The sequence below is a fragment of the Sphaeramia orbicularis genome, chromosome 18 (genome assembly GCF_902148855.1).
Source record: "Sphaeramia orbicularis chromosome 18, fSphaOr1.1, whole genome shotgun sequence".
Taxonomy (NCBI): domain Eukaryota; kingdom Metazoa; phylum Chordata; class Actinopteri; order Kurtiformes; family Apogonidae; genus Sphaeramia; species Sphaeramia orbicularis.
Window position 1 is genome coordinate 17179862 of NC_043974.1, and position 20055 is coordinate 17199916.

At 38.6% G+C, this 20055-nt stretch overlaps 1 protein-coding gene across 3 annotated transcripts in view; it reads right to left on the bottom strand.

Moving 5' to 3' along the window:
* The window catches only part of mllt3 (MLLT3 super elongation complex subunit), a 61968-nt gene that overhangs the window by 18052 nt on the left and 23861 nt on the right, over positions 1-20055 (bottom strand). For 2 of the 3 annotated variants that reach the window (XM_030162727.1, XM_030162725.1), the window contains exons 3-7: positions 17522-17604; positions 17047-17190; positions 15602-15640; positions 12396-12524; positions 8547-9119 (exon numbers count right to left, since the gene is read on the bottom strand). In XM_030162727.1, coding sequence (XP_030018587.1) covers positions 8547-9119; positions 12396-12524; positions 15602-15640; positions 17047-17190; positions 17522-17604 — 968 coding nt within the window. The remainder of the gene's footprint in view (positions 1-8546; positions 9120-12395; positions 12525-15601; positions 15641-17046; positions 17191-17521; positions 17605-20055) is intronic. The other variant, XM_030162726.1, reaches the window with a different exon arrangement.

The following is a 20055-nucleotide window of genomic DNA, read 5'->3' on the forward strand; positions in this document are numbered from 1 at the left end:
GAGGGGAATATATATGCACTTAACATGTTTATTAAAGGGGTCACTTTTATTAGTCTTTGGTTCATTTATTTGTGTATTTGGACCCTAATAGTTCATAAAGTTTGAATTTGAACTCTCCAGATGCTGCAAAGCTATCTTTATATTAATTTTGGTAAAAATTGAGTGGATTTCTACAACCTGTTTTAATTCCTGCTTCATTTGTTACATCTGTATCTAGTTACGTCCCAACATTTGCACATATAAGGTCTAGACCTCTGACGAACATTTCTCAAAGTATGCCATAATTGTTTATCAGCAGCAGCGGTTGTAGTCCATACTGAAAATATGTCCAGACTTTGAGCCGATTACCTAAAATGTTAAGTTGCTGGTTGAACGGGACAGAGCAGCACAGTCAACAACCTTGAGGGGGTGGGGCAAGAAGTGGCTCATTTGCAATTAAAGGGCCAGCACTCAAAACAACCTTTCTGGCGTCATTACTCAGAAATAAGGTTGAAGATGGACCTGTGAAGTTGAATTAATGAAGAATTCAGACCCAAGCATAACATTTACAGTTTATGTAGACCACAGGGAAATGTTTTAAAATGCATTTCCATTTAAAAAAGCAAAATATCAGTCCTTTAACAGTTTCAACAAAACAACTGTTCAGTCATGTGATATTTTATACCCATATTTCCCATTGAGAGGGTCAATGTGGTGTTTAGTGTCTTCCATCTTTATGAGTTTGTTCTGCTCCTTGTCACTACCGGATCAACTGCCCATTTGTTCATACGCAACGGTAACTAAACTGGGACAAACTGCCCCAAATGCATTGGTAGAGATGTTCAGAGTCATTCTGTGCTGTAGATGGGTTAATTGCATTAAAATTGTTATTCAGATTAATCATGATGATGGATTAATCTGTGGTAACGCTTTAATTTTGACAGCCGTAAGATAAATTTATGTGGAAGTAATCAAGTTAAACACTGATAGGGACAATTTTACGGGACAATAATTACTGTTACTTCCCATACATTCATCACATTATACTGATATACTGCATACATTTACTTAAGTTATGCATGAAGAAGTTTCATATTTTCCACTGAGTGGTATCCTTACACTCTACATACTTCATCTAGAATCTCATCACTACAACACAACAAACTGAGACCACATAGTCTTTGGTCAGTCTCTCTTGCCTGTGGATGTAGACGTTTTCAGAGCAGATAGCCTCCTGTTGTCACAGCTTTGTAAACTGCAGCAGGTTAAACATCAACACACCAGGTCATGTCACTCAAAGCAGCAAAAATATAGCCTTTTTTGTGCAGGTGGTAGCCTCACTCACAGCTTGTTGTGGCTCTAAGATGTGCTGGTTTGTGTTTATTTTAACCAGCCACAGTTGTCTTGAGTGGTGCCTTTACAAAACTTATTTTGGTAAAACATTTGCACATAGGGTGGTGAGCTCCGGCATTGAAATGACTTAATCTGTGCAAAAGAAAACAGTTAAAGATATGTTGACTATGTGATGTGTAGGATCTGTAGCTGCAGTTCAGAGGTTGTTATTGTGTTATGTAGTGACGGGACTGAACAGTGTAAACATGCAGACAGCAGAAAGGGAGGAAAATGCTGACTCAAACAGGAATATTCCAACAAAATACTTCCTGTGAGTCAAACTAGACATGTAGTAAAGTCTTGTTTTTAATTGGCCTTTCACACATCACATAAAAAAGGTAAATAACATAACAGCAAATATCAAAATTTTCTAATTTTACCACCAAGAAATGTATGTCCTAAAAGTCAAACAACACATTCTAGTAGGGCTGGGTGATAAAACGATAACGATATATATCGCGATATAACCTTTCCTTGATAGGAATATGAGACATGCTTGATACAATTTCGATATAATTCATTCATCTGTGTTTTGACAGACATAAGAACAGCCAATCATAATCAAGTAGCGCAGCACAGAACCAATCATGCTAGAGCCACGGCAAGTTAGGTTGACGTGCACAGCACAGGCGTAAGAGCAGCTGCAGCACACGTGCTAATGTCTGGGCAGCAGCAGGAGGTAATGAGTGTTCCCTCAGGAGAAAATGTGATCGACAACTCAGTCGACCAGGTTACTGAAAAGTAGGGTGAGAATAGAAGCCTAGAGTCAGACATTCAAAGCATGTTAAGTTTCATTTTCAGTTTTACACCAGTTATGGCAGTTATGGGACACTCCCCGACTTATATACCCCCGGTATTGTTTGGTGAAGATGGACTGTTTTGTTTGTGTTCTCTTCTAAAACCTGAAAGCTTTTGCCTGCTGGTCAGATGTTTACTTTAGTTTTGAATATATGTACCCGTTTTATTGATCTGAAACAGCTGTATAATGTTCTTCGGCACATCTGTCATGTTCAACCTCTGACAGAAAATAAATCATATTTAAATCAAAAACAACCTTCTGATGTCTTCACAACTAACTTATTGGTAATGGAAAATTTAAGCTTGACAAAAATAGTGATTTGATTTATATCGTGATACATATCAATATCGTCTGATATGAAAAAATTATCGTGATATGATTTTTTCCTATTGCCCAGCCCTACAAACTAGTGCAACTCAAATATTTTTAATAGAAGTTCCTTGCCTAGTCTGATATATCTAGAAACATTACTTACCGCTAACAAGTGAGAGGTGGCAACTTTCTTTTTACTGCAGAGATATTGTTAGTGTTCTCCTTTATTTTGACAGGATAATCTTACTGCGGTACAGTAGGAAACCTCTGCTTTGAAAGGGGAATTTAAAGGAAATGGACAAAGTAAATAAGTAGAGAAAACATATCCACTGGCTGATGTATAACTATCGCAATTTATTTTAAAACACTCCATATTATCATCAGTATCAGGCTCATAAATCCTCTGGAGTTCGTTTTAGGCGTAAACCAAAGAACATAAATTAAAATGTAAAAATAATCAGTGATATGTGTACAGGAGGTGGTTACATGCTGCCTGTCTGATGTCGAATGCCTGCTCAGCTCCTCTCAGTTGTAAATCATGAGAGTCTTTAAAGTTCAACTGAGCAGCTTGGAAATACGACAACTCAGGAAACAGTAGAAAGAATCAGCAGAAGAGGAGGAAGGCTGTTAAAAAAAAAAAAAAGTGTTTTAGTTTGAAAATACGTCCAAAAACATAGCTCTTTGTCATCATGGTGCCACTGATAAACTGCATTTTCAAGCAAGGAATTGAATAATTAGTTGTGATTAGCTGACGACTTTCCAGAATTTTTCAACATGTGCTTCACAACAGTGTCACAATGTAAAAAAAACAGCCAAACCTCAGAGCTTAAATCAAGGGTGAATTGAAAGGAATTGTTCACAATTTCAAGGGTCTTCAAGCTGAAACAAATCAGGGGTGAGATAATAACATCTGACAATCTGGACATGTCCATTTCATCTGCAGCCAAGTCTGCTAGTGTGAGCTCTTTCTTCCCCCGAGCCCTGACGCTGCATCCTCGCAACAATTTATGAGCTGTCTACAGATCTAAAAGCCCCGTTTGTGGTGAGAGAAAGAGGGCAACAAACGATTCACGACGATTAGAGATTAGCCAGTGTAGGACAAACAGCTCATTTGATCTTCTGTGCTCAAAGAATGAAATGTGTCAGTCTCAGAATATTAAACTGATTTGGATCTAAACGCAAAAAACGAACAAGAAATAATAAATGACACTCGGGGTGCTACTGGAAACCAGCCCTGCCCGAGAAAACAACACGGTGAGAAAAGATGGGCCGAAGAAAGATGAGAGAAAAACAGTGTGGACAACAGGCAGAGCAGCTTCAATGGTCGTCACCTCCTGCCAACAAACACCACACAGCTGGTCTGTTGGTTTATGGGACAGCTTCTTCAGAGTGCCATAAATCTTGCCACCACTCCTTTTTAGGGCTTTTGTCCCGCTTTACTCAAAGCCACCAAAGCAGCCCTCTTCAAAGACAATCAATAATCTTTAGCCGTGGTTTGCTGGCATTGGTCCGATTCTTCCTCTAACTCTTGGCACAATTAGGACAGCCAGAAAGAAATGCCAGCAAACGAGACCATTTGATTTGCTTGTCTAATTCAGCAGGCGCTGGATAAACAAAACGACTCTAATGTGAATTAAGAAGCCTTTGGGTTTGACACTGTACACCGACTTAAACAAAGGCAGCTCTTTGAGTCTGGCTGCAGCCAAACTGTGAGTTAATGCACATCTTTACATTTGATACCTTCATTAAGCCACATAAGAATTACATGCATTATTAATGTGTTTTCAGTTGCGTACAGTAGCTCATCACTTTACATCTGTGTGCTGTACAAAAAACAGACACAAATAGGTTGTTGCAGTTATTGGCACAGAATGAGATTAGTTAATATTAAGATAATGTAGGTCAAATTTTACTGTTCAGTTCATCCACACAGCTGCTATAGACTATAGTCCCGAAACCAAAAAACTAATTTGAAAAGCATTTAAATATGCAAATCTTAGATGTTAGCAAAGATCATTTTATTATCTGCCGGAACCAAGCAGTTAGTGTGTGCAAAAACTACATTTGGAGAGTAGTTTATATCAGGGTTCCTACAGGTTTCTACAAGTTAAATCGAAGACTTTTTAAGACCTTTTTAAGTCTACTTGGAACAGAATTTAATACCCATTTCGCGGCCATACTGGCAAAAATTTGTGATGCCTAGACTTTAGGAAAATGCATTTATTTACCCCAACGCCTTGATTCCCACCATTCAGAGTCATTTCTCACTGGGGGTTGCAAAGTTAGCGACAATCGGTTCCTAATTTCAGTATAAATTATCAGGTTGCAATGGGTGGAACTGAGTAGATTACCGTTACTTTCTTGGCAGTTTGGATATTTAACGGACACATTTATTTATTTAACCTTTATTTAACCAGGTAAGTAAGCTGAGAACTGATTCTTATTTCCAGTAACGACCTGGCCACATTTAAACACAACACAGCCAACAAGTTTAAGACCTACCATATCAAATTTAATACCTTTTAAAGACTTTTTAAGGTGTTAAATGCAGATTTGTAAATTCAAGCCTTTTTAAGACCCTGCGGGAACCCTGTTATATGGACTGTGGCAGTCTTGACCCTAAGCATCTAAACTTAAATTCAGGAAAATGACAATGAAATAATTTTTGTTTAATTTTTCTTCTTAAAAAGATAATTTGGATTACAATAATTTTAGGAACTGAGGTTTTATGTGAAAAAATCTATTTCATATCATGTACAAATACAAGAAATCCAGGAAGAAATTACAGTAATGACAAGCAACACGTGGCTTCATGGTAGACCTGAACCTGGGCTGCTGGGATCTGTGGTGCTCGCTCTTCCATGTGAACCATGGGGGTCCCGTCATAAACTTCTGACCGAAAACGTACAACTGGCTTCCTTGTGTCTAAAATGTGAAATACCTCTCATAATTTTGCACTAAATGCTTTCAGAAAACAAAGAATAACTTTGTACCGTTACAGAACTTTACTTCCAAACACATATTTTCTGCAATTAAAATAATTTTGGGTATTATTGCAAAATGTAGTTTTTACATGTATACAACTAAACCTCAAAGTGACTAAAACCATAAAACTATCACTATTGAAACAGTGACGACCAAAACTCACCATCGAGCCAAGAGGTGGATGGATACAGGTTTCAGTAGTGACATAAAAATGCTAAATTCTGATTTTATAAAGACTAACTAAGCTTACTGATTTTGGTTTGAGGGATAACAGCGGGAGCTCAGGAAACAGCTCGTGATTTCATAGTTAAATGCTTTTAACTAATTTCTTTGGGTTTTGGACACTAGATTTTTCTGACATTTCAATAAAGAAAAAACTTAACTGATTTATCAACAAAGACAACAATCATCATCAGCTGCTGCCCTAACTTTAATGTTATTTATAACATATCTAAGTTTAGTCCAATAATAATTAAAAAGAGGCATACCAAAACAACCTGAAGTTTAAATATAAATATGATCCAAATGACAACATATGTGAGACACAAGTAGAATTACTGCCTAAAGCACCACAGCCACAATAAAAGTACAGAGGGAACAGTTTTGCAAAGCTTAACAAACCAAAAACTACCAACAGTGATTCTTTAATGGCCGAAATGCATCAAGGTTTAAGTTTAAATAAATCCATGCAAGTGACAAATAACAGTCCATGCCCACAGCTAGTGCATGAACAACAAGTTTTCTCCTGCTAACCCGGCAGCCTGCTTTCCCTTCATGTCATCACCTACTCCACATTTCCTCCTCTGTGGTGTTTCTGGCCCAGTGCTCAGTGGAAACCCTGACATCAAACAGCCGCTCACATGAGAAATGAGAACGGCGCTCTGAGTTGGCCGGTGCTCGGCCACCGGGGTCGCTAGCCTGGGGAGAATCAAACACCTGGCATTTGTCACCCTACATCCCCTTTACAACCAGCTCGACCCCCCCAGTCCCTGTGTGGGGAAACTTAAAAGGAACCACAGACAAAACACAGGTTTTGCGAGTGCTAAGTAATAACTCCCCTGCCTAAACAAGCTGCCCCTACAGAGAAAGGTACACAAAGAGCCACGCTTTACACAGGCAGAGGAGAATAGAAATGAAAACACCATCGTATAAAAGAAAACTGCTCAAAGCTTGGGGATTTAGACCTTTCTTCCACAAATGCATAATGCTCAGCCTTTTTCCTTCTTTGAAAAGCTAAAAGGATTAAAGGGGAACTCTATGCTATTCACTGCCACGTCTCCCCTTTCTCCTCAGGTGTTGTAAAACCATAAATCTTTCTAGTCTACTATTTGGCTTTAAAACAGCCCTTCTTTATTGGGAGGTTCTCCACAAAATGCATGCGACCAGGCAACCCAGTCAAATGTCAGTCTATTCATGAAAAGATCCACTGTAGAGATGAAAGTTTTCTCATCCTGCTCACAAGGTGGTGTACAGAACCTCATGTATTGAAGGTTAGATGTCAGCACATTTTATTCATCCAATACAAACATATTCTCACACACAAAATCCAACTATGTGCCCGTTTCTAGAATCGGGTTTCTAGGTGGACTTGTAAATGTTCCTGATATGATCTCCTTGCTGAGTCTCCCAGACAAATGCATATGAGCTCCTGCTAAGTTTATTGGTGCCCACCCCTTCTTCCAATTCCCCTGCCTGGCCCCCTGGAGCCCACCAGACCACCATTAAAGATGCTTCTTTGCCTGTTGGTCATTTGATTTTATAGCCCTACCAGGCTGATGAAGGTCTGACCACCAACAAATACAACTCTAAAAGTCTGGGAGGAACAAGAGACCTTTCTACTAGCTCTGTCTGTCAACTCCTTAGACAGTAAATTGGCCTGTGAACCAAGTATGGCGTCATGACAATAAGGTCTAGTGGCAGTAGAAACACGTCTACCTTTATGTTTATTTTGTTGTGTTGTCACTCTATGGCAATATTTGATGTTATTTAGATGGTACATGTATGTTGCTCATGCATTCTATTTACTTGTCATATTTAATATTACATTTTTTATTGTATTATTTTGCTGTTATAATAACTTGCAAATATTTGACATTTACTTTTTGGTATTTACCGCTGGCCAACTGTTAAGAACTGTGTTCATTTGCATAATGAAGAAGCATGGTATCATGAGAGTTGTTTTCACTATCACTTCCAAGAAAAATCAATCTGACAAATCATGTTTACAAATGTGCGTTAAAGTTTTACACACATTATGTTGGGTAATAAATGCGTCATCTTACTGACACCACTGATAGATAACTAAATGAAACAGGCCATTTCTATTGGATAAAATTACAGATATCTCTAAATCTGAACATTATAGTTGACATACACAGGTTAAAAAAGGCCTAGTTTTTGGTTAATTTCATGCGGAAATGTTACAAATTATTGCTATAAAGAGATTATACATTTGTTTGTCACTTCACTTTTTATTTATTTTCTGTGCAACAACAGTGTGCAGTGTTTACCACTTCCATTGTTTTATTTATATTTCTAACATGATTAAAGTTGCACAAATGGAGAAAACGAGTAAGTACCTTTTTGTTATGGTGCATGTAATTCAAAATGTATAAAACACATTTTTCATTGTATATAAACTATTTATTAATTGACCATGTGATACTAATGCTAATGTAGATATAAAATCACCTATATGTCAGGATATGCGGTGTGGTCATTGCACATTCCTAATTTAGTATTTAGTACTACATAAAATAGTATTTTAACATGAGGTGATTTAAAAAACAAGTTAAACAGAGTTGACTTGTGTTGAGAATTTCACATTCGGTCCGCTTGTACTCGAGTGCTTACAGTAGTCATCTGGTGAACTGGTGACAGCAGCCTCTAACAATGCTAACATGCAAAGACCAGACAGCTGCTCCTTAAGCCCCCACTGTGGTAAAAAGTCCTTGGTCTAAGTGTGTACATTGAGAGAATAAGCTGCTTTACCCTCAAGACAGACGGAGAACTCTTTTATGGATTCAAATGCAATGAAGGGTTACAGTTATTTAGTGTTTGGAAAAGATGTTCTACTCACATCTGATTTGTTAGACTGGTCCTCCATATCCGAGTCATTGGGGTCCACTATTTCCTGGAATGGAGGAAGTGTCGGCACCTTCCTGCGCTCAGCTTCGTCACCGTCTGGACGTAATTTACTCGTTCGCATCTGTGATCTCTCCTTTAATAGTTTCTTATCTGAATGTTGACTGTCTGACGTCTGCTTCCCAGATGAATCCACAAATCCCTTTTTACGTTTTTTGGTCACGTGATCGTCACCATCAAGGGTAGACAGACGCTTGTTCAGCCCTGTCCCGTGGGTCATCCCCTCAGTCCGATGCTCCTTGGATAAAGACTTGGGTTCCTTGAAGCCCATCTTAGGGTTGATATCTCTAAGTGGCTGGTTCTCTTTGGGTTTCCTGGAAGGTTCTTTGGGGGCTTTGCTGGGTTCCCAGCCAGAGTCTCTGAAGGCACTTTTGGGCTCTTTCAAGTCTTTTGGAGGCTTGTCTTTGTGGTCCTTGGATGGTTTGTGGAGTTTGGAGAAACTGCTGCTGTTAGTGCTGGTGGTGGTGGTGGCGGTGGTGAGGAGGGTAGAACTTCCCTTGGAGCCATCCTGTCAATTCACAACAAATGGAAATGCCTAAGATTTTTTGGTTACTAGCTGTCTAAATAATGACATAGAAAAATGTAAAAGCTATGCAGTAAAAACAGCAAGAGGTTCTGAGTAACACTGAGGAATTAACAAGATTCAGCTACAAAGAAAAAACTTCAGCTCAAAGGATTACGGCAAAGGGAAAAGGGAAATCCCACTTTAGGTCAGTGGGCAAACATAATGGGGCAAGGGCATAATTAGCCACTGTGAAATTCTGTTGTGTGAAGATAGTATGGACTTGCAGTGCTGTTATAAAAACTGACACAAGTGAAGGTAAGAAAAGACAAGTGCCCCAGTTTTAACATGAGTGTTTTGAAGTTTCCAAAGAGGTTTTGAAGTTATTTTCAGTTTACTTTTTTGGTATTACAGGGGTTTATTAGTATAGTAGTTTTTCAGGAAGGGCAGTGTGTGGTTATTATGAGGAAAATCTTTATTTCTAGGAGCTGGCAGGTAAGAATGTGTAACATCAAATGTGACTTACTGATTTACTACTTTCTTACTCCACTCTTAACCATTCATGCAGATCTTTTCTTTTTAAATAAAGTTTGTGATTTTCTGTTATACTCGTCTGTGTTAGTGTTTGCTATTGCTGAGATAGTCCCATTTGGTGTGATTACTTTCTGCACAAATGTGTGCAGAACTGTAAAAGGAATCTGATTTTAAAGATCCTTCATTGTGCACACCTATTTTATTCGTGTACATTATTCAAGATTTGGGTTGTTTTTCATCGAAGCTTTTGTTTAGTTTTTGACTTTTTCTGTTAAGTCTTTCTCTGCTAGTTCTGGTCTTGGTGTTTGTTAACTATAATCACTCTAGCCCTCTACATTTTCAGCAGGAAACATGTTGCCTGTGATTATGATGTCATCTTGCAACTGATGTTGTGTTAACTTTGGGCTTTCAACTACATGTACAACTTGTAAAACGTACCGTCCTCAACAACAAAGTGAGCAAAAACCAGGCAACCAGGTCAGAGAAAGATTAATCCTCTTTCTTTTATATAAGAGAAAACATGCATGCCACCCTGCAGTTTGGCATTACCATCTGTGAAAGAGGCTCCATTCTTAGAGGAAAATCAAAAGGGTCTTCTTACCCCCCCATCTATGGGTTTAAAGAGCAAACTCAGGACTTCTTTTGAACAGTGGTGTTCAGTGGGGTGAAGGGGTCTTTTCAGCCGCCACACATGCGCAACTTTAAAAGTGGAGTGAAGGGCAATGTGGAGAAAGGAGGAAATGCATTCGTTCTAACGACGGGGGCCATTTGTCCCTGGGTCTCACCTCCAGCCCTCTTGTCAATATTTCATCAATGCAGTAAACCCATTAAAGCCGTCTAGACGACGGGGTGTGTTACAACTCTGCCCAACCTCCTCTAAAACCTTTCATTTGGTCTATCTGCCTGTGACCCCGGGACCTTTGGATGTAAAGCTGCCGGCTCGTTTTAAACTCTAGCATGCTCCTCCGCTGCAGTAAAGCCATTTCCCTCCCAGGGAAGCCCTGCGCTAAAACAAAAGTGTTTTACTGCTCTGGACGGGACACAGCGCCTACATAGCCATCAACATAGAGCAGATCAGTGAAGTGGCACGTTTTTAACAAACCTTTCAGCACCATGACGCTGGCAGGTTAGCAGGTGGCCCACGTTTTAGGAAATCTGAACTGGACTGAAGTTAAATCCTACACACAGCCGCTGATCCAAGTAATCTACACCTGAAAGTAAACTACGCTGAAGGCCGAGATCTCTTAACCTACATTACTATGTTTTTACAACTATAATTACTCAGTTATGGTTAAACATTAAACACATTATATACTAGTTGAAATCTTGCATGTTGAATTTAACATGAATATTTTCAAAAGCCTGAATAACAGAGCAGGATATAACTATCATGACTGATCTCGTTTTGATAGAAAAAACAAACTAAGAGACGTATACCAATAAGAAACACTTATTATAATGAAAAGTGCTGCATGGCTTAAATGTTTTAGATACACAATAGGCCATATTAAAAATCTCAGGAAAAATACACTGCAATCACTGAGGGCAGATGAACAAAAGAGCTTGTTGGAATGTTTATTTAAGTGTCCTGCACGTCACACATCTTTTATATAATATAAACTAGAAAAGATGAGTCAGTCACTGTTTTTGGATGTTAACCAGAAAAATTCAACAAGAAGCACAAATACATCAACCCACACAAGATGCAGTATGAAGTGTAAAATATGCATTATTGCACTTCTGCTTTGTTGAGGACATTCAGTTTCAATATGGGACAACTCAAAAAACAATAGGTTCAGTTCATCAAGATGACAAAGACAAAAATTCAATTTTAGTTTATTATAGTTGTTTTTGTGAGGACAAAGTGCAGGTTAAGTTAGTTATTTTTGTCAGCCCTCATTTTTATTTTTTGTCTGTTTATAAAAAAGCTTTTCAGACCTTTTCTATGTTATTTAATCAGTTTTTGTCAGCCGTCATCCTTCATATGCATTATTTCTCAAGTCTGATCTCATCTAAAATATACTGATTTACCCTTTTGACATTAGATTACTTTAGTTGTTGAACATGAGTGATTTATTACAAACATATAAATTTGTTCTTATACTGAAAAAATAATTCACAGTATGTGATGTGGAGAGAGAGGTAGAGAGCGATGGTGTGCGTGTGTGACCTCCGGCTCCCCGAGTAATTCATCACACACACAATGTTTAGACTGGAAACCGTTTCCATGTGAAATGGGCCTCTCCTAACCTGCCTCTTAAATGACACCATTTAAAGGGACTAAAAATAACATAATGGAAACAACATGCCACTTTATTGATGCAGTACATGATTTAAGACATAATAGCTCAAATCTCACATGCGGCTTCTTGTCCCATCTTCATTCATTTTGAATAAGATTATCGTCTGATGTTTTGGTGCATGTGAAGTTTTAAAGAACAGTAAACCTAAATTTATTCATCTTCAGGCTCACAGCTTGACACAGATTTACAGCATGACTTTGAGGCAGTGGAGTAAGTGCTTAACTCTGAGCAGGAGCCAAGATATAGTTTGCTCGAGCCAGAGTTGAATGTCTTTGAAATCCCGGGAGTTTAAATAGCTTGGACGTCTTTCAACCTGCCAAATATGTGGGGATTAGGGCCTGGAGACTTTGAAGGGGTGAAAAGTTTCAGAGGTGGGTGGGGCCGACAGTGGAAAGAGAAGAGAGAGCTTGCTTAGCTCCAGGCTGTACCTGGAAACCACACTGACCTTTGACCCATGGAAGCTTTTGCTCTTCTTTGGGTCGGAGAAGGTGGATGTCAGTGAGCTGTTGGGAAGCGTAGGCAGCTTCAGGTGCTGTCCGAACAGGGAGGTCGAGCCCTCCTGCATTACCATCACCTGCCAGAGGAATACAGGAACATAATGAGAAAACCCCTTGGTTTTATACAGTCAGTCAAATACAAAGATAAAACTATGGTTGAATGGAGTGGACAATTAATGTAGTGGCAACAAAAAGCCAAAATCTTCTTTGCCACTTCTTAAAAACAGATCTGACAGTTAAAGCTTTCTTTGCCTCTATATCCAAATTAAGTTTCAATATTACCTAAAGAGCAACTACTAAGACGACAACAATGGTCAGAAATACTGTTGCTCCCTGTCCTGCTTAATTGAAAGTCTCTCCTCTATGAGCATGTGCTTTGCAGGTGTCCTCACATCACTTCACTACACTTAGCTACGCTTTACAGCAGAAGGTCAGCTTGCGGTAGCAGGACAAAACTAATAGAGCACAGACTGTCTGATTAGCTACCAATACTACAATAACCAATATTAGAAAAAGATTACATGCAAGATTATCTGACAGTCCTAATATAAAGGCAAAATCAATAAATTACTATTTAAATGAGGTAAAAAATGCAAAACCATACTTAAATTACTTTATGGCTCTAACAATTAATATAAGTTGTGGGATAAGTTGTAACTAAGACACATTTAACACAGGATTGGTATAGTTGCAAAAAGTAAAAGATCTTATAAGAAAAAAAAGTTTTCAAAAACAATTAACAGTGCACTTAAACTAAAGCAAGTGCAGTTTTCCTCAGTGTTTCTGCTATTTAAGAATAAAATGGTCTTGCAAAGAATGGAACCTTTAATAAACAATTGTTTCATATCTGACGTCTTACATTCTTTAATCTATTCTTTCCTTTTATTTTACATTATAGAAATAAAAGCATTCCTCTAAACACATGAAAAAATAAATTGACATCAAACTAAACTAAAACTGGCCAATTCCCCAAGATGAAAATAAAACCAAACTGAAAAACTAAAGTAAAAATAGAAACTAAGGTCAAAACTATAACCGTAACAGGGTGATCAAGCTCATTAATGATGCTGTACAGGGTGAGTCAGAAAAAACGCTCTTTCCATTTAAAGAAATTGTACTGCTAAAACGGAAACACTGATTTTTCTTTTGACCATACAGTCATATTGATGTGGTTATTGAGCATGTCTGGTGATGTAGTCATAGATTTATTGCATTGCATAAGAGAGAGAAGGTCCATTGTTTATTGGGCACTGAAATACCTGCCAACACAATGTATGCCACAGTGAACAAACTTGAAATTGACAACAATTACAGGAGTCGGGGCTTTGCTTTCACACTCAGGACATAGGCCTACATGACAGTGCCCAGGGAGTTTTCATCATGGCAAGACCACAGCAATTGCAGGTATTATTTCCTCATCGAGTTGTCTGTTTGGGTCAGGAGAGAGAGTGGCCACCTAGATCCCCAGACTTGACCCCCCTTGATTTTTTCTTGTGGGGGTATCTTAAAAACCGTGTGTATCAGACTGTTCCACAAACTCTTCAGGAACTCCGAAATCGCATCACGGCTGAAATCCAAGCCCTACGACGAACACGAATGGCGAGAAGAGCTGTGTTAGAGATGCGACAACGAGCACAGATTTGCATCAATCTGAATGGTAGCCAGGTTGAAGGTCGTGCCGGACGACTTCGTTGAGACAAAACATTCTGATGGCGAGTAAACATGCTGTAATGGCTGACAATTTCAATTTCATTCACGGTGGCATAAACTGTGTTGGCAGATATTTTGGTGCACAATAAACAATGGACATTCCCTCTGTTATGCTATGCCATAAATCAATGATTCAATCGCCAGACATGCTCAATAACCACATCAATATGACTGTATAATCAAAAGAAAAATAAGCATTTCCATTTCAGTGGTGCAATTTCTTTAAATGAAAAGAGCGTTTTTTCTGACTCACCCTGTAGTGTTGTAATAAAAATGTTTAGAAATCTCATATTTTGCTTTTGAGATGGAAATCTGAGTTCAGAGTGGGAGTACCTGGACGAGGCTAGCCTACATTAGTATAATGACTACAGGCAAGAAAAAGCTGCTTGCCTCAGTCTATCCAAATGTCAAGAATATTAGCGTGACTAAATATGTATTACAGCCTGATGCAATATACCATCATATGTGCGGGCCTATCACAGACCTCTCAACATCACTGTGTATCTTGACTCTTATTTTCCTGATTAAAACAATATAAATTATCTTGTATTTGGTTTTAAAAGTGAAATATAATCTATAATTATTAAATATATTGTGATATTGTGTATCCTGCCTCCATGTTTTTGTCACAAGTGTTTCATAACCACATTTGCTGGAATTTGTGACATTAGGAAAAAAATGAGCACTGATAAAATATATGTATATAAATACACATTTCTGGTATTGGCTCCAAAAATTTGCTTCTGCTCTAAAATTTCAGCATTGGTCAGCCTCTAATCTACACAACAACAACAACAATTTGTGTTCAGAGGGAGTTACACACTGGAATTATTCCTTATCAAACAACATTTGTCTGCCCAGCACTCCTCTCCAGCTCTGTGAAGCTGCACCAGCTGATAATTTCCCCAAAATGATTACCTATTCCACTTAAACTGCCTACATAAACTGAAAATTCAAAGCCAATACATGTTTTGGAAAACAGAATACACAGGGGTTCTGACCTGCTGCTGCAGGCTGCGGACTTCACTCCTATTATAGAAATCAGAACCACTGTTTTTACATTTTAATGGATTCATTTACTGTAATTAAAACACAGCTTTATGGGCAATTTTTGGTCACTTCAAGTGTTCCCTCATGAACTAAGACAGCCTTTTTTAGAAGGTTTCAGAGTAATGACTTGGTGTGCTCATGCCAGTGCCAAGAGCAGCAACTATCTACACAGCCCACATTCACAGCTAAAAGTGCCTGTTTTTGTTGGAATCTCTCGCGGTCATTACAGGGCGAGAACGATGGCCTGAATATGGAAGTAAAGACAACACAGCTGCTTCTGTGGCCGTGACTGAAGGTGAATGCCCTCGCCAGGATAAAAACACTGTTACAACTGCACATTATAGAGGTGTCTGGATGGGTTTTATGTTTTTTCAAGGCATGTTGGAAATCTTACTTTTGAGTCTTCTGAGCTTCGTTTGTGAGGATCCCGCTGCTGTCAAAGAGAAGGAACACAGAAAGGACAATTATTATCTACAGTGCCAATCTGTAAAATGCACATAGTTAAAAACACTCACAAGACATTATATCTAAGCTGTGATTTTAAATTTAGGGTAAAATGTATTGTAAGTCTTTGAAACTGTACAACATTCTGCTTTAGTAGCTTTTAGTGGGAAGACTCTCTGCCTGACTATTGGGACAGTGAGTTTCGACATGGTCTATGTCAGCACTTGAGTCGTTTTCGAGGCTAAGAAGGGGTGCAGGGCAAAGTAAATAGAGAGCACTTAGCTAAAGTCATAAAAACTCCCGACTACAGGGGGCTTGGCTGGGGGCCAACACACTGACTGTACCCGACACTAAGGAAGCATCTAAAGGTAAACTGATGCCACTTTATCACAACTGGAACAAGTACAGAGAGCTTTAATGACAGCATCAGCTGATCTTAGTGCTGGTGAATTACAGTAGAAAAACCAAGGCAATCCACAGAGAATATATATATATCACTTCCGAAACTGTATACAAGATGAGAACACAAAATAACCCTCCAGACAATTTAACAAGGATGAAATAATATAGTCAACTTCCTCAGGGCAGAGTAACAGATAAGAGGGCTGGGTAGGTTACACCTCATACACTGTAACAGAAAGACATTTGGCGTCCACAGCCACACTTCTCCCGTGAAGAACAGCTGCAGTGCGTTAGAGTCAAACAAAGCCCTTTTTTCTCCCAAGTTACAAGGCTTTTTTCCTCTCCAGTAGCGCTTGCAAGCTATTGTCACTTGTAGCTAAGGCCAGGAACATCACCGTGCTTTGTGAGTAAAAAAAAAAAAAAAAAAAAAAAACCCCAATGAACAAAATTTTGCAGATTTCATCAAGTTGAATTTAAGACTTTTTATGATCCATTTCACATCTAACAGTTTTGGTTTTGTTTGATTTAGACTTCTATCAACTTCAGTACAGATGGACAACTTTTGACATGATCTGAACTCATGAATTCCTGAAATCTGTTAATCCAAATCTCATATTGTAAAATGCTGTGCCATTTCCACACTTGAATGTTTCAGTGGAGTCACAATCAGCCAAATTCAGATCTTTCCAAAAACTAATTAAAAAGCTAAACTGGGGTTAATGCAACTTTACAACTTTAAGTTCACACTGGTGTACTGGAGTTACACACAGCAGGGTCAATTAATATCATAAAAACTCAAGAATAAGTAAAGGCAGAAAGGGAAGGTTCATACTAAAGATCTGTGTAATAGCGTGATGGTACAGTGAAGAGCAGAGAACTCCTCTGACTTTCCCTTGTGAAATATATAGAGCTCACAGTTTTCTTCTGCTAGAGCGACGCCTGTGCCTCATTAAGAAATGTCAGTCAGGACCCTGCCCCCCTCAGCACTCCTACCCCTCCGGCTTTCAGTAGCTTCCTACGAAACTCCTCCGTTGGGTTGTTGAAGGTGAGCTTCTCGCAGCGCAGATGATTGACAGGCGGGTGGCCCTCCAGGTGGAGGAACAGGTCGTAATCGAAGCGAACTTTCTTGGGTTCTTCCTGATATTAAGTGGTGATCCAGTCAGAGAGGGGTAGAGCAGAGTAACAATCAGTCTGTCATGACTTTACCAGAATTACTTTGATCAATTCTACTACAGTACATCATGGAAACTGATGATGGCATTTAATGTGGTGTCATGCATGAGATCTCACACATCCTTGAAACAGAAACCATGTAAATCATCCTCACATCTACCAATGTAAAGAAATGCACTGAAAACCTTTGAAAATATCAAGTGCTGCAACATGACAATTGGTAAAAAAAAAAAAAAAATTCAAGTGAAATCTAAGAGGAATTCCAGGATTTATTAATGTATAAGTGTAGATGTACCTTGTTTTTGAAGTAAACTTCAATAGGGAGAATGAAGCCCGCGTATCCAGACTCCTCCACTTTGTAGGGTGGATCCTTGCACACTGAAATAAAAAATGAGAAATTTCTATGAAGAAAGGACATCGACCTTCATGAAATAAAGGCAAATGACAAAACATGAATAGCTCTCAAGAGTACTGCGTGGGTGCAGGTGAAAATGTGGTTGCTGACGTACGTTCATGAATGCTAACAAATCTTAATAACATTACAGTCCAAACACAATCCATAAAGTGAAACTAATCCATAAAGTGACTCACAAACACAATGTTTCTCTCTCCAGTTTGAACAAACCAATCAGGAGAAAGTGGTTAACAACCACACAACTTTTGCCTTTGCATCTGAAAGTCATTCAGTCATTACTGAGTTACTAAACCTGCAGCTCCATCCTCATGAGATCTCATTAACTCCCGTTCCCATCACCTGCGCTGATGTATCAATACAAAAAAAAAAGAGGTTTCCAGAATTAGAATCAGGGCTTTTAAACATGTAAAAAAACCACCTGGCTCATGACATCCCTCCACCTCCACCCCATGGGACTTTAAAGACAAACAAACTCCATTAGAGCTCAGGTGTTCTTCCCTGGAGGTGTGTGTTTGTCAGCCTCTGTCTCCATGGACACGGCTGAAAAACCACCAATTAACAGCACGAATGTGTTTATTGTGAGCACACAAAAACAAGCATTTTTTGCTTATTAAAAAAACATTCTTTTTTCTTTTATTACCGCAGCTTCTCCTGAAAATACATAACTGTCCTACTGAATTTAAGTCTTCAATTCAGTGAGTTCATTAAAAGCTACTTTAGCTGTCAGCTATTATTATCTGTAGTCTACTCACTTCCATGAAAACAATTTTAAAAAAATAATAAAATTTTTAGTTGCGAAAGGGAACAAAAATCATGAGTGGGGGTCTCAGAAGTAAGATGTTATCTACATCTATTATATCAGGTTGTTTTGTGGGGACATTTTAAAGACTCCCTAAACACACCACAGACGTATCACCTCAAATTGGTATGAAACACTTAGGATGTATTTATTTACCCAACAGTTCTCAAGCATTAACTCTACATTATAGTCAAGTCTCTATCCACCAGGAAGATGAAAGATGTGGAAGTTTGCATCTGGTTTTTGTTCTCCAACTCATCAGCTATTTAGTGACGGTGCAGATAAGTGTACGTGCATAGTACACACTGTATTTCAACAGCCGTTTCCCACCACCATCAGCAAGAGAGGTGAGCATACACTAAAACAGTTGTAAGCTGGACAGTTTGACACTGACCAGTAAATCACTGTGTCTTTGTCATGTTGAGAGGAACCACAAAGTTTGGTGCAAAGAGCAACAGCTTTCACATTTCACACAGTCACTTGCTTCAGCTCTTAAAATATCAGTGTTTGAGTTTTGACACCAATTACATCTCTAGCACTAGCATTCAAGATATAAATGTTTCACATCAAAAGTAGGCAGAAACATTTGCAGACTGAGGCCAGGTGGGTATCAACAACACAATGCCATGTTTTTGGCAATATGAATGAATTTTTTTTTTTTTTTCCTTCCCTTTTTGCCCTTAGTGGTGAAACAAAACTTTAACCAATAAAGTCAAAGTTCTCCAAGCATTTGGTTCATTCTATGCTTACTCAACACATACCACTTCACATCAGAAAAAAAAAGTTCTTCAACTTGTAATACATATTTAGCTATCAATGTACTGAGTTTGGTCTTTACAGTTGAATGTCATCATTAATTATGTGCATCTTAAGCTTCATCAGTTCAATTCTTTATTCTACCCTGGATTGGATGGAAATTTGCACTGAACTATCTAACTAACTATCCACAACAAAAATACATGTTTCAAATTATCCCCAGGGTTTTTTGGTTGTTGAGCGCCAATTTCAACCCAGCCCAGTGAAAAAAATTAATAACTGAGGCTTCGGCTACACATACTAATGATGAAGTCTAGCCCCAAGGGTCAAACTTTACTCCAAATTCAATCATTTGTGAATTTTTAGAGCTTCAGGGCTTTGCAAGGTCCCATGAACTTAATAGTTTGCGCCCTTTTCCCTTGAGCCAATCCATAACATGAACTGGGAAAAGTTTTGTTTTCTGAGCGACTGTGTATGGAATGACCTATTAGTATTAACAGAAAAAGCAGCTTAAGAATTTATGATAGTATGAAGTTAGCTGATTATTAAAATCAGCTTATAATACTGTATTCCCTATAAAATAATAGGACCACATTCTGCACTAAATATATTTAGTCTCACATTCAGGGCAGAGACATGCAGAGCATACACTACAAAAAAAAAAAATAAAAGAAAATGACAGCAGACAACTTTGCCTTAAAAATCAATGTCAGTAGTAACCAGGCTTCAGTGTCAATCATTACTGTGCTTACTTGTGTCATTTTGAAACCCCGCCCCTTCAAGTAGCACGAGTGATTGATGGCCGGGTGGTCGACTCTGAGGTCGACCTCACCGTTGGGGCCAAGCCATCCTAAACCCA